The 15,185-nt window shown below is 47.4% G+C and overlaps 1 protein-coding gene across 1 annotated transcript in view; it reads left to right on the plus strand.

Moving 5' to 3' along the window:
- Positions 1-11,792, plus strand: part of SNRPB2 (small nuclear ribonucleoprotein polypeptide B2) — a 152,975-nt gene extending 141,183 nt beyond the window's left edge. Inside the window, exon 7 of the mRNA XM_069608348.1 lies at positions 11,442-11,792. Coding sequence (XP_069464449.1) covers positions 11,442-11,601 — 160 coding nt within the window. The 3' untranslated portion in view covers positions 11,602-11,792. The remainder of the gene's footprint in view (positions 1-11,441) is intronic.
- Positions 11,793-15,185: the final 3,393 nt, after the last annotated feature.

The following is a 15,185-nucleotide window of genomic DNA, read 5'->3' on the forward strand; positions in this document are numbered from 1 at the left end:
CACCGCTGAAGTTTTTGTCATGGAAAACCGCTTTCCTCGTGGCCGTCACCCCTGCACTATGAGTGGGATTAATTCAGGCCCTGTCCTGTAAGTCCCCTTACTTGACTTTTCATGACACAAGGGTGGTGCTGTGGACACACCCCTCCTTCATGCCCAAGGTGCCATCCGACTTTCATATAAACAAGCCCTTGGTGTTACCTGTGTTTTTTTTCCGACGCCTTCGTCGACTGCTGAGAGGACTTTGCACTCGCTGGATGTGGCTAGAGCTCTGAAGTTCTGTGGACTGCACTAAGGGTTTCCGGAAGATGTCGCAACTTTTTGTGAACTTTGACCCTGTGAATCATGGGAAGGCCCGCTACAAGGTTTCCATTTCCTGGTGGCTCTCCGGCTGCATCCCCCACTGTCATCTGTTGGCAAACCGACTTTTGCCTGGTAGTCCGAAAGCCCATTTGACAAGAGCGATTGCTGCAACTATGGCGTTCCTGTCTGGTGTGCCCCTGCTGGACACGGGCATGGCTGCTACCTGGACGCACACCTTCACAAAGTCCTATTGCATCAACAGGGAGGAGTCCAGAGTCAGCCAAGCAGTGCTGTGCAACCTGTTCGCTTGAAGGTGAGCCTGGTGAGGAGGTAAGAGATGCTTAATGTTGAGCCTTGCCACCTCCTGTGGTTGTACATGTGTACTACTATGTATTCTTTATTCATGAGCATGTGAATCCATGCCAGACGCCATGCTGGAGAAGGAACACGTTTCTTACCTGTAACTGTTGTTCTCCAGCATGGGTCTGGCATGGCTTTACATGCAAACCCTCCCGACTACCCCTCTGCGGCTCTTCTTTTGGTCCTACTGCCACTTTACGTGCTACCAAATCTGAAGATGGCTGCCAGAGGGGCTTAGGTAGAGGGCAGTCATTGGCTGGGGGCAGTATGACCCAGAGACCAGTAATAGGTTGTTAGGAGAGACAGTTTTTCTTTACTGAGGATTCCCAGCCTGACGACGGGGAATATTCGTGAGCATGTGAATCTAAGCCAGACCCATGCTGGAGAACAGTCCGCCAGGAGGTCAGTGCACCCTATGGGTACTGCACACAATTTTACCTAACGCTCCTCGTGGTGGAGGATGGTGCTTGGGTGCCCCCCCTCCTTACCCCACTGCTACCTCCTGCCGGACAACATGAACACCCCCCCCCCACCCACACCCGCCCATCCCGGAATGGGGAATTGGATCGACGGTGCAACAACATCCTGCTGCCGAATCCGCAGCCTGCCAAGCCACAGATAAGTGCCTGCAGCGTGGGGGTGCCGCAGGAGGGCATACAGTGCTGGGGCCCACATTGGCCACAATCCATTAAGTGCAACAGCAGAGGAGGTGATTGCGCGGATGCGGTCCGCACTCGAGCTGCTGCCTGCCACCCGCGCCCTCAACCAGCGGGAGGCACACGGGACTGAACCCCACGGGATTCGAGGACTGTGACTGCGGGAGGCCCGCCAGCCTGAATGTGGCTGTTGGTCCCCTGGGCCCCAGTCTGCTGCTTCTCCACGGCCAGTCAAGCCTTCACAGCACTCCCTGCACCTGGGATCCTACGTTGTGGGCATCGAGGACCGCATGCCCTATGGTGCCCTGGCGTCTGAGAGACCCACCCACGCTCTGGTGTCTGATCCAAACTGGTCTCCTCACGGATATGGCGCTCTTCTGCCACCTTGGGCCCCTTCCTCCGCACTCCAGCCCAGGGACACACAGGGGCCCAGCGTTATCACTGGTGCTGGCAACAGCAGGAATTGCCTGTCCAGGCAGTGAGCACCTCCCCAGGCCGCCTTCTACAATCGCAACTAGTGGCACCAACGTCATGAGCTGGGGTATAGGTGGCCGGCCCTCGCACCCTGTATTGCTTCAGAGGGACTGAGTGGACAACTATAGCGGATTGCTGCCAGTGGATCCTGAAGCACCACACAGGGGTCCTCGCGCCTCTTGACGTGAGCTCATGAGCTGCCTTGCCCAGTGAGGTCCTGCCAGGACGGTGTCATCGTCCCATCTAGAACACCCTCATAGCTTTTAGCCTGCTACTGCCCCCCCTGGTTCCTCAATAGGAGTGCTACTATATTCTTGGAGGGAATCCCTGTGCAAGTTGAAGTCGACCTGAGCTAGGGAAATGGAGAGGTCCCTTGCTGTGGGGAGGAAAGGGTTCCCACTACCTGCTGCAGTTGACACCGACACACTAGACCTCATCTGTAGTTACCTCGCAGCCCTCTCCTTCCCCGATTTTGTTGTAAGGTCTCCCCCAGAGACCTTCCCCCTTTGCTTCCTGGCTGTTTTTGTGGAGCTCTGGGACTCACCTCTGGGTTTAACCCTCAAGCCACCTGGACCAATTCCCTGCACGGGTGCTTGCTCATGAGCTGGGCCGAATCTCTGCAAAAGCTTTGTCACGCTCCGACTCAGTCACTGAGGGATTCTGCCATGCCTGCCTCCGCACAATCAGTTACTTGATGCCCAGCCAGTGAGTAAAGGCATGGCATCTCTGCTGAAGGAAATCCGAGGCTTCAGGGAAGACATTGGCAAAAGGTTGGATACGCTGGACAAAAAAGGTGGACACCATGGACGATTGAGTCCAAGCCCTCGAAGCGAATGGGACCTTGTGGACCTTCTGGAGACCAAGATAGATGGGCGCCTCTCTGAATTGGAAAGCAGAGAGGAGAAACTGCGAACGCCGGTGAGGGGGGTTGAGGGGGGTTAGGGGGGGTGGGGGTTGGGGTTAAGAACAGAGACACAGACAGAGAACGCTGTGATCAGAAAACTTTTTGATGAGGGCACCACCAATGTACCGATGATTGATAGAACACACAAGGGATGTGCTGCCACCAGAGGCCCTAGGTGGGTTATAGTGACATTTCACTACTTCTCAGAAAAGAGCAAATTCCTGGAACTCGCTCATAGAAAGGGCCCGATTGACTGGGAAAACGGATCTATCAAGACCGATCAGCCCTCACCCTGGCGAGACGCCAGGTTTATGGCCCCCTGACAAATCTGCTTCGATCTAAAGGAGTGAGGTATAGCTGGAGATGTCCTCCCTTTTTGTTTGAATATGAAGGTTAAAAGAATGCTCTGGTTACAGAAAACATACGTGGGGTGTCTTGGGCGAGCCCTCCCCGTGGAGCGATCAGGAGAACCTGGAAAAACAGGTAACAGAGTCCCAAAAAGCTAATGGTTTCACTGAGAGACGCAGGGTCCGTGGCAACAGGAAATTCAGAAGGATGACTCCGGCCTCCCCGGGGGCCTCCAATGTTTAATGTGTCCCTCCCTCGGTCTATATCAGTGGGCTTAGATGGGAAGGTATGCTTGCGAAAGCCACTTTGGAAGTCCCGATAAGACCCTTTGGACCCTGCTCAGGGTGGATCTTCTCGACAAAAGGGAAAGGAGGTGGGAGACGATATGAGGTTTCGGTTTATATATAGGTGTGTGTGTGTGTGTGTGTGGGCTGCCACCTTCCGCAGGGTCATTGAGGAACTGGGGCTCGCAGATGCACACACGTAACTCCCCTGTTCACGTTCTTTTCCAAGCCCGTTAAGCAGAATCCTATGTAGTTCCCTTAGGGAGCACTACAGAAGATTAGGACTACAGGTATATGCAATAAATCACCTTTGGTATCAGTCTGTACCACACAGATTTAGTTTGTATCTGTGGCTGAGCAGTCAGACTTATCTCAAGAGGGAGATGAGCAGTATCCAGGGTTTACACAATAGGGCCTCAGTACTCTGGGACAAGGAAACACTGACCAAAGTTTTGTATTAAAAGAATATATATTTATTTTTCACACTCTAAGTTCAACACACAGATCACTATTATCAAAGCAAGTTAAAACAGTTAAGTATACACAACTCCCTATTTAGATTGTAGACCAGTTTGAGCAAGAGTGAAAACGGAGCAGTGTAAACCAAGCAGAAATGGCACTCTATCAATTTTTCAAAAGGGGAGGGAAAGGACAAGTTATTTAGGTTTAGACTCAGATTGTGAACAAGTGAGGCAAAGGAGCACTTTAGCCTAAGCAATTTGTAAGTGAAAACCGAGCAAAATGGCACTTCACAATATTAAAAGACTGGGAAGAAAAAGGTGGTTATGAGAGTTAGGTGCACCAACACATTTCTAGGTGAGGAGCAATCTAGAGACGGCAGTTGTAACAGATTTAACCAGAGTCAATAGGCCTGTGCCAGAGTCAATAGTACAAGGCAATGTGCCCAGGATCAAACTGTTCTAGTAGCTGCAGTCAGGTCTTTGTTTTATCTTCTGCAACTGCTTTTTCAAATCGTTAGACAATGTTAGACGGCCAACCCAGTAGATAAGATTCCCCTTTAGCGATGCCCAACGAAACTGGAGGCCTCGTGGAACAATGTACTTTTAAAGCGGAAGTGGCTCATGTGGTGGCGGTAGTTCCTGCAGTTCGGGTGATCCAGCAGAGGAAGAGAAGCTCTCGTGGAGGAAGGTTTGAGTTACTGCACTGCCCAGGGATGAAGCCAGCCGCGGTGCTGCCAAAACGAATAAAAGGTACGCGCCTTTAAATCGTGGTCAGGGTGGAAGGGTGACTGGCTATCCGGTCTCCGAGTGAAGGGCACTGGCGATTCGACCAAGGCAGGTCCTGGAAGGCGGTCGGTGAACTGGTTTGCCCCACCAGCTCAAGGGAAGAAGACTCTTGCAGGCGAATATCTTCTCGAGTCGTTGGAGAAAGTGGTGAGGATCTGCAGCAGGGCTTCACCGGGGGTTCAGTCGTAGCAGATGTCAGCTTCTCTCCTCTTCGGGTTTCTAGTTCCAGTGGCAACGTCTTGTCCTCCAGTCCTCGGGACCCTGCTTTTATGCAGCAAGAACCCCATTCATACAGCCTAGCTGTCACTCACACAGTGGGGTGGCTCTCTTGGCAGGAGAACCCCCCCAGCCTATCAGGGCAGAGTGCGACTTGTGTTGGGTAGGCAACCTTGTCCAGGGGGCCTATTCCCCACTCCCACACATCCTGTCTACCCCAGACTCAGTGGTGCCGAGAGGAGGGCTTCTGTGCAGAAGCCCGCCAAAAGGACAAACAAAGGATCCCCGAACGGGTTAGGATTTCAGAGAAAGACACGAGAAAGGAAATATAATGAAAGTTCTGGCAAAAAAAAAAACGCTGGATTCTATTTAATTTTTAAAATAAACTGGTGGTATGTTAGAGGCTGTCAGTAAAAGTGGTAGCCTCGAACAATGGGAAAATCCCATAGGGAAATATTTGTGGTCGAATATTTATGGTAGTAACCACTGCCACCAGCCAGAAACTTTGGAGAGCGGGACTGGATGGTACCCTCCCGGAAATGAACACTAGGGAAACACTATTAACCCTTTTCAGCACTTCCATAGTAAGATGGTTTGTACTGGTTTTGTTCATAAGATTTGATAAGTAAAGTCAATGGGGACTTTACATGCCCTGGGAGACAGTAGTCAGTCCCAGGATATGGAATCTGTGTTTGGGGGTCGCTACGATGCCCCTGTGGTACTGCACGGAGGGTGCTGTGTACCACACATGTTAAAAGATGATTCCTATGAGGGTGAGAGAGTCCCATAGACCATAAGCATTAACCTGCGTCGCTTCTAGATGGAATTGTGAATATTGGCATGTCCACACTTAGCTAGAATTGTGAACGTCGGCCTGCGCCGCATCTAGATAGGTTTTGATTGAAGGATAGCATGCCCGTGCCCAGATGAAACTTGAAGGTTATCATATGCCACACTTAGAACTGTGAACACCAGCCTGCGCCGCTCCTGGATAAGATTGTGAATGTTAGCATGCCCACACCTAGATAGAACTCTGAACATTGGTCTGCGCCGCTTCTAGATAAGACTGTGAAGGCCAACATGCTAAAGGTCAGGTAACCCACTAACCAATATAACCTCAAACTCTGCATACTTAAAAACTCACACAACCCCACAACGCACCACAAGCCGCACGCACTTCACAACACTGCAACAACACATAAACCGGAGCAACAGCACACGCGGTCTGACACCGATCCAATACCTGCACCAAAGCTCAGTATCTGTTGTATACTGAGCTGAAGCTGCCAACAGAACACCACTCCTCTCACTATCCTACTCCCTCTTCACCTTACTAACCCATCCCACCTTATTGTTTACAGATCCGCCAGAGCGCCTGGGGACCAATTCCGTTGGTGACGGTGCGCGGTACAAATACCTTTAACATTTAACATAAGCACACAAGATAGCCTAAGACACACACTAGCAATCTAAGAGTGGGGAAAAAAGGGTCTCATTCTTAGCAGGAGAAAAAATAAACCCTTCAAATCCAGCAAAGCTGCTGGGGGACTCTCTAGGTAAGGGAAATTCGCCTGTGAAGAGAATTCTCCCTAACAAAGCCCCATGCCACGTACTCCAGAATAGACCTGATCTTGGTTGATGCCTCCCTTTGGGAAAGAATAACTGACTTCAGTGTAGAGCCTACCCCTTGTTTGTATCATGACTTAGTTAGGGCCCGAATAGGGCTGCCCCCAAAGGTCCCAGCGAGGTCTAGATGGTCGTGTAACGACCTCCTGCTGCTGCAAGGTAAAGAAATGTCCCAATCCCTCCTAACTTACATAAAGGAATACTTCACTATCAATGACATCGGGGAATTGGGCTTGGCGGGGGTCTGGGATGCATTTAAAGCCACACTTTAATGGGGGTTTCTCATAGGGATGGGTACAAGGAGGAAAAGGGAACGGGCGGAGGAGGAGAGGATAATTGGAGGCTATCCAACCAGGGGGTATATTGACATCTCAAATGTTCCCAGCTAAATGGGCGAAGCTCCAACAGTTTAAGGCTAAACTGGCAGCCCTCTTAGTAGGACAGACTGAAATGAAACGCTCCTTTCTAAAACAAAAGTATATGGAAAAGGAGAAGGCAGACCAGATCATCGCTTGAAGGTTGAGGGAACTCAGAATAGTAGGAGAGTAAACTTGCTCCGCTCCCCAGAGGGAGAAAAGTCTATAGAGGACTCCATGAAAGCAGAGCAGGTCTGCCGGTACTATGAATGGCTGTATAAATTGGAGTATATCGGGGATGGTACCGATGTTGATCAGTTTCCTTCCAATCCCGTGTCTCCCGCGCACCCCTCTCTAAGAAGGCTGGCCCCCTCGAGCTGCCTAGTGACACCATCGGAACCCTGAAGGGAGGCACTATGCGAGGTGATGATGGGTTTACTGTACGCTTCTAGAAGTCCTTCCGCTCCACCCAGGCGCCGTTTATGGCCAAATTATTCAACGCGGTACTGGGAACGGGAGTCCTACCTCCTTCCATGCTGTCGGACCTTATCGTGGTCATTCTCAAAGAAGGAAAAGACCCAACACAATGTCAATCCTACCGCCCCCATCTCCCTTCTTAATACAGACGTAAAAATCTTAGCAAAAACTATCGGCCAATAGACTGGCCCAACGCCTCCCTTCGCTGGTCCACGGAGACCAGGTTGGTTTTATTCCAGACAGACAGGGGTCCGATAATAAAGTCTCTCGACCTGATGCACGAAGCCTCAAGTAAGGGCTTGGAGGCCTATCTGCTCTCGATCGACTCTGAAAACGTCTTTGACCGTGATGAATGGCGGTATAGGTCTTGCAGGAGATGGGCCTGGGCGACGCATTCTGCAGGTGGATTACATCATTGTACAACGGTCCCTCAGCTAGGGTTGCGGTGAATGGTTCTGTCTCATCCCCCCTCCTCGTCTCAAGCGGAAAGTCTGAGTTGGGGGGGGGGGGGGGGTTGTTATGAGAACTGAACGCGTGGCCATCCCTTATCTGGGGATATTCCTCCCCAGGGACCTGGGATCCCTGCTTGAGTTGACTTTCTCCCCGACCCTTGCTAAGATAAGGGTAGACCTCTTACGCTGGGCCCCGTTGACTCTCATGGTTTCGATCAAAATTAACATCCTGCCCAGTCTCCTACCTTTTTCTTGGTACTCCCCATCATCCCAGACTCCTTTTTCTCTACCCTGCATGGCCTGATCCAGAGATTTATTTGGAACAGGAAAAGAGCACGGGTCAACCATTCGACGTTGACTCTCCCGAAGTGTCTGGGGGTGGTTTTGGTTTCCCGGACTTTAGGCAATACCACAAAGCAGCCCAGCTTATGGTAATGTTGGAACACACGAGGGATGAGATGGGCACCTATTGGACATATATTGAAGATATCCATGCAGACCCTGGGAAGGTACGAGACCTCCTGTGGGCTTCGAATAAAGACCTCCCCGCCACCTTAAAGCCCAACCGACTCTAGCAGTGTTATGGGCCTCATGGAAGTGTGATAAAGCAAGCAGGATTTTGTCCTCCTGTCCATTCCCCCCCTATCTTACTTGTGGGGTCCTCCCCGTGACCTGGACAAAAAGGTCCTACGTAACACACAGACATGGTCGAATATGGGTCTGGAGAGAGCCGCCCAACTGTTTCGCTATGGCGACTTTGAGTGCAACCACTTAGCGAAAAGTCCGGGGGAGAATGCGCTCACAACCTTTGAGTACTTTCGTCTCAAAGGGATCCTCTCCAATCCCAAATGGTGTGCCGAGCTTACTCGCCCCCCTCAAGCCCTTGAAAAAGTAATTGTGGAATCCAATGCGAGGAAGGGATTGCTGTCCACGACTTAGAGTCCTGATAACGGCGAGCCTAGAGGTAGGCACAATTTCAGGCTCTTTTGGGAGGAGAGGCTGGGGACTGTACTAGATTAAGCTACCTCTAGTAAGGTTTATAGGGTTCTCTTCTCGGGTTCCGTTTATACTGCGGCCATGAAGCATAACCTCTCCACGCCTGGCATCTCACCCCTGCTAGGATCTCAAAAATGTACATGGGACGTCCCCCTATTGTCCTAGGGAGTGTGGCCAGCGTGTAACTTGGTATCGCATGTGGTGGGAGTGTCTGTCCATTCAGGTCTACTTGTCGGAGCTTTTGAGTTGGATCAAATACCTTGTCGGTATCTCACCCTCCTTACATCCCCTTGAACTGCTTCTTGGTTCCCCGATTCCGAATCAGGCCGGTTCCCGAAGTGGTTGAGGCAATGTTGAGAGCAGGGAGATTGAAACTGGCCCAGAAATGGAAACAATCAGCTGCCCCTTCCAAGTCAGAATGGCTCGCCAAGTTATGAGCTATCTTTACGTACAAGAAACTTTCAGCATTGACCCACAGCAATATGAACTCCTTTTTGTTGAACTGGAATGTGGTCCTTTGAGTGAAGAATGTTGTGCCTTCAGACTTTAATAATATCCTTCTATGGAGCCCAAGTGGCTCATTGAAGCCTGGAGACATTTACTTGTCTGTGGCACTGGCGCTCGAACCCTTTACGTAAGTCGATATTGGTTGGTTTTATGTAGCCCCAACAAGTGGTTGGGCTTGGTAGTTTTGGACAATGGATGGAATGTTAATTCTGGTTGGATCAGTTGATATCATGTTTTCTGATGTCTAATGTTGAAATGTGGAAAAAAAATGAGTGGGGAAAAACGTGCCTCTCTCTCAAGGTTAGAAATTAAAGTCTGAAAATCCAGTAAAAGAGCCGAGGGGGGGGGTCTCTAAGGTAGAAGGGAATTAGCACGTTTCTGAGAATTCTCCCTAAAAGTAAGCCAATGCAAGTCTCAACTGAGTAAAGCACAGCTCAAAGACACTGAGGTAAGTACCCCAAGTCTAAACGGTACCTCTGGTTTGAATAAGTGGTCCAGCTGGATCACTGCCCTGTTGCAGCGATGGCTGGGTTCCTGGACCTCTGTCATGGGGACACGCGGGAGGACGTCTGGAGGACTCCTGCGGCAGCAATTTGGAGGTCGCCGGCAGCTACAGGCTCTTTTCCGATCAGCAGCCCTTAGTGCGCGTAAACGGCACCACTGCTGATCTTGGATACCAGCTCGACTTCCTTCACTCCTTGAGTCCTGCACTCTGGTGAGGGGACTCGAGCTCTGGTCATCCTGTTTCTGAAGGGGCCTTAGAGCTTCTGGCCAGATTGCAGACGTTTCACTCGACTACGGATTTCTCGAGGCTCTCGGTTCTTGCAGTAGTGAAGAAGTACAGCCAATCGGGGAATATGGTCCAGTGGAGTTCGTCTCGGGGTTAGTTGGTCCGGAGCTTCTCTTGCCGATCAGAAAAATGAGTTTCAGCACAGCAGCAGGGCTTCACCAGCAATTCAAAGGTCCAGGAGGATGCAGCAATCTTCGTTCACATTTTCTTTGTCTGTGTTCTTCCCAGTGGTCGACTCCGCCTCTAGTCCTAAAACTCACCTTTTTTAAGCAGGTTTCTCCCATCATGCCTAGGCTGTGAATCGGTGTCCAATCGGGACTGGTTGCATTCAGGCATTCCTAGAGACCAAGGACAGGGGAGTTTTGGGAACCTCCCTCACATCTTGCTTTTCCAGACACACTGGAGCCAGAGGTGGGTTTCAAGACTGAAGCCTGCCAAAGGCAAAATGAACCGAACCTGGCCTGGCGTGCAGAGGAAAGCCCAAGAAAGACCTCTCGAACAGAAAATTGTGAAAAAAGACCCGACCAAAATGGTCAACCATGGGTGCTATACTGCAGCGGACGATTCAGCCTGCGGTAGAAAAGCACAATGGTAGGAACATTAAACCACTGCCACCAGCCACTTGAAGTAGTGAGGGTAATACAACAAATGTTAATGAGAGAGTAGGATAAGTTGATACTGAGTAACCCCCCAGCACTAAAAATAAGATGTGTGCTGGACCTAAGAGAAAAGGTAAGTAAAGTCAAATTCACTTTACTAGTCTTGGGAACAGTAGTTCACACAAAAGTTATTTAAACCTTATGAGAAATCTAAAGGATCTCTCTCTCTCGACACTGCACTAAAGGTGCTTTCAACATACAAAAAGTAGATGCCCATTGAGTTTATCAGACTCCAAAAACAAAGGAAACCCATAATCCAAATCGGGTCAAAACACGAGGGAGTGAGCAAAAAGTTCTCCCTTACTCCAGGGTTAAAATTAAAAAGGCCTAAAGTCCAGCAAAAGAGCTGGGGGCCTCTAAGGTTGAAGGGAATTGGCACAGAAATGAGAATTCTCCCTAACAAAGACCAGGAGTAGTTCTTGTACATCAACCTAAACCTGAAAGCTTTTGTGCAATCTCATATTTATGGATTTAAGAAGATTACGGACTAAACTAGATTATGCGTCGCCCTTTCTAGTGAAGTGACACTCCCATCTACCAACTTTACCACACTGGGTGGCTGGATTCCATGCAGAAATGTATAATAATCGGTGGCTAAGGTGCACCATAGTGTAGATTTGAAACCGCCTCATTATGAAGGACCCCTTTCATGGAGAGGTGTAATGTTTTCTTGTTTGGCAGAAAGTGTAAAGGTGAGACAGGGGAGGGCTATTGTGCGTTTCAAGATGCTTTTATGAGTTATGTATTCTGTATGAGTGATGGTGTTTACTTTTTTGTCGTTTTCTTAAGATTCCCTGGTTTTAAAGAGGTTCGCTTGATACCTGGGAGACATGACATTGCCTTTGTGGAGTTTGAAAGTGAGGGTCAAGCAGGAGCTGCTCGGGATGCCCTCCAAGGATTCAAGATAACGCCACACCATGCCATGAAAATTACATATGCCAAAAAATAACCCCAGTGGAGCTTCTTAAAAGACTTAAATGGAATTCACAGATTGTTTTCATCGTTCCCATCTGAAGTATAAGCTTCTGTCGACTGTCATACTTTTCTAAGGTTGTCGGATTGAGTTTTGTACTTTTGAAAAATAAACGAGCCATGTAAATGTTATTGCAATTTGCTTGTAAATAAAAGTGTTAAAGTAGAGTTTTCAGCTTTGTTTTCTATTCTCTTTTTTTGGATAATCCCAAATACTGTAGAACTGCTGAAAATGTTTTGATTTGAATTTAAATGTACGCTAATAGATTGCTCCTTTTTTGCTTCACTAACTTGAGCCTTGTAGTGCAAAATGGAGAAAGGTTGGGATATGGGAACATGAAGCTTCACGGCGACAGAATTCACCAGCTAATTTTTTTTTGTGTGTGTGTTTTAGCAAAATGTATTGATTTTACAAAATGTGTGTTCTGTTAGTTGTTCTTGCTTCTCTCTGATTGTTTCTTTACGATGTAGGGTTTTCTATTTTGAAACACTCCACTAGGGCTGCTTTCAGGATTTTTCACCAGCTAATTGTTCTGCCCTTTCTAGAGAAGCCAGGTTTGAAATATTCACACACTTTTTTAAGACAGATGAACACTGATTAGCACATGGCTTGGACCTCAGTGTGGGTGCAAGACACATGCAGTAGAGCTGCAAAGTCTGATGTGGGAAGTTTGTTAGTCACTTTTATAATGTGCCTATCGCTACCATTGTGGTGTTACAGTGCTGTGGCTTGTCTGGAAAGAGTTGTGCCCCTGTCAAAAGTAACCTAATGTTAAGGATTTCAATCGGGCGATAAACCGTGGTCTCAGCCTAGTATGCAGCGCACAACGGAAATGCTTGTTTGTTATATTTAGGTTCAATATATGAGAGATACACCACTCATCACACCCCCTTTTCAGATACCCCGGGTCACAATGGACCAGGAACCAGGCTGGTAGGTAAAGTTAATGTTCATTTATTTAAAAATTCAAGAAAATTGCACACTTATTTAATATATGGGGCAGCAATCACCAATGTGGTGACAATAACAAATGAGAAGGTATGTAATGCACTAAAATTCACTCTTTAGCAACACAAAATAGAAAACGCCAGAGAAATAGGAACACTTTGAATTTTTGGAAAGATAACACTCAAGTTAGAATTCCCCCCTGCAATATTCCTCAACCCACAAATAATCAATTCTAAAGAGATATAAGGAAGCAGCAGGAATGAGGAACACACAAAATTCGAATTCAACCTTCCCTCCTCAAACAAGAGAAAAATGGATTTGAAACCTTACAATGATAAGCTGACACTCGGAAATGGCTGAATAAAACAGTGTGCAAAAATCCCTCATCAGTACAAATTTCTTTGGGAGCAATATTGGAAAGATATACTAGCAGTCATGAGGAATAGTTTGAGCAAATGTAAAACTTGGCAAAAATGTGGATTCCTGCCTAAATTTAACCAAACTGTTTTCAATAAAAACAGGTGAAATTCACTGAGTGCGGTATTTTGGGTTGGGATGTAGCTATAGGTCTTAGGTATAATCAAGAATTGAAATGAGGTCTCTAGCTATTAAACTGAGGGAGATATGCAATTTAGAGTGAAAGGTGTTTTTAGAAAAATCGGGTACTGAAAACAGAAAAACTCAATTTGGACAAGAATAGTTTTACTCTGTTTTACTCTATACTAGAGCATTCCAGCTAGAATACCAAATAGGGACACAGTAAGCTCTAGAGTTGATTCATGACTTCAACCCCAGATCCCCAGTGCCCGCCCTGGCGGAGCCAGTCCGGTCACACGAAATAGGATTGATAGTTTAGGATTTACACAAGATAAAAATGACTAAAGAAATGGCGCTTAGCAAGATAAATCAAGGACAGGATTGCAATAAAGATTCTGACAATGTTACAAGTTATTAAGGTAAGGATAGGATGGTTTAGAGATAGGACAGGGCAAGGCAAGGTATGCTATGGTTTTCTATGATTCCTATTGATACTTACAGTCCACTTAATTTAGGATTTTGGACCGTCAAGGGTTCTGGATCACCACACGGATCTGGTCTAACACAGGACAGCCGGACAAAATCAGCAGGCATGGACTGGATACCGGGGTAGCACTTCTGGTTACTGGATACTACAGATCATCAGGGTAGGAAAGCAGCAGCATGCAGTGAGTGGCAGCAAGCCAGGCTGGATCAGGATGCTTCCCTTGGTTTGGGGATTTTTTCCGAATTTGAGGCTTAGCTGAAAATGCGGTCAGCAATGCATAGGCCTTTGTAATGAAAATCTGGAATCAAGATAAAACGGGATGAAGAAATCAGGAATCGGACGCCACGCAGGAATTCAGGAAGAAAGTCGGGAATCGGTGTGTCTCCTGTGTGCTGTCAAGGGCCCTTATTTATCATGCCAGATAACATCAGTAAAGTATGACCAGGGCTGGCTTACGATCCTGCCCATAATAACAGGATTTGGCAAGGTATAAGTCTCCTCCTAGCTCTATGCTGATTGGATCACAGCAAAAGGCTGTCATGTTTATGGGGTGATTTTTACAATGTCTAGAAACCTACCCTAGCTATTGGAACCAAAATCTACTTTTGCCACAAACACATATGTATGCAGTTGCAACCTCTGAGACACTCAGATACACAGGTTACATATTTTGTGCGTCATGTTTCAATCCAAACCCCCAAGTCTGTGGACCTGGTTTCGCCTTTCTGACACATTTTGGTCCTTCTTAAAATGAAAGATGTGGCCTAGAATTCCCCAATTGTGTACACAGATGCACATTTACCCCAGGGATGTATGTACAAAATGTTATGTTCGCAACATCAATACTTTCCCTGTAATCTGTCTTTTTTGATAACTTCTGTTCCTTGCGTTGGAATGAGCTCTACCAAGTTTTCAAAGAAAGAGCATAGATTAGATTTAGAACTACAAACTTTTCATATTTTTCCTAATTCTTGCTGAAAAGTTAAGTCTTTAAAGTTCAGTTAAAAAACAGCCTTTAAAACCAAAAGGAAGTCCAGTGCCACTTGATCAGTATTTTTTTTTTCTTTTTTCCCCAACTGCCTCTCTTGATTGTAGGTTTTATTGCCCCTCACACTTGACAGGTGAGTCTCAGCCTGCTATTGTCCCAGCCTGGAGCAAAGACAAATGTCTGAGCTTGTGAAGTTTTTGTCCTGGTGCATTCAAAGTCTTTCAAGGTGGCAATTAGCGCTTTCCTGTGCCAGAAGTTTGATGTCACCCTTTCTCAAGGCTAGCAACTGGCGGAGCAAGTCTTTTTTTTTTTTTTTTGTAGCTTGCCAATTTAGCCTATGAGTTTTACATCTTGACTTAAATCTGTGGAATCAACAGTTTATAGGTGTACTATTACCAGCAACAAATCCTTTTACATTGCTAAGTAAACAGGCCTTCACACAACAATGTACTTTAACATAAGTGATTTTCTCTCTTCAGTCAGAAAAAAAACTATTTCTTTAAATTCAGTTTTCATCTCCCGCAAATACACACTTTATACAGCTATAGTTCTTTTCTTGAGTGCTGCAGTTGTTTTGCAGCATGGTTACATTTAGACGGG

This window comes from Ambystoma mexicanum, chromosome 4q (genome assembly GCF_040938575.1).
Source record: "Ambystoma mexicanum isolate Mex_15411 chromosome 4q, UKY_AmexF1_1, whole genome shotgun sequence".
Lineage (NCBI taxonomy): Eukaryota > Metazoa > Chordata > Amphibia > Caudata > Ambystomatidae > Ambystoma > Ambystoma mexicanum.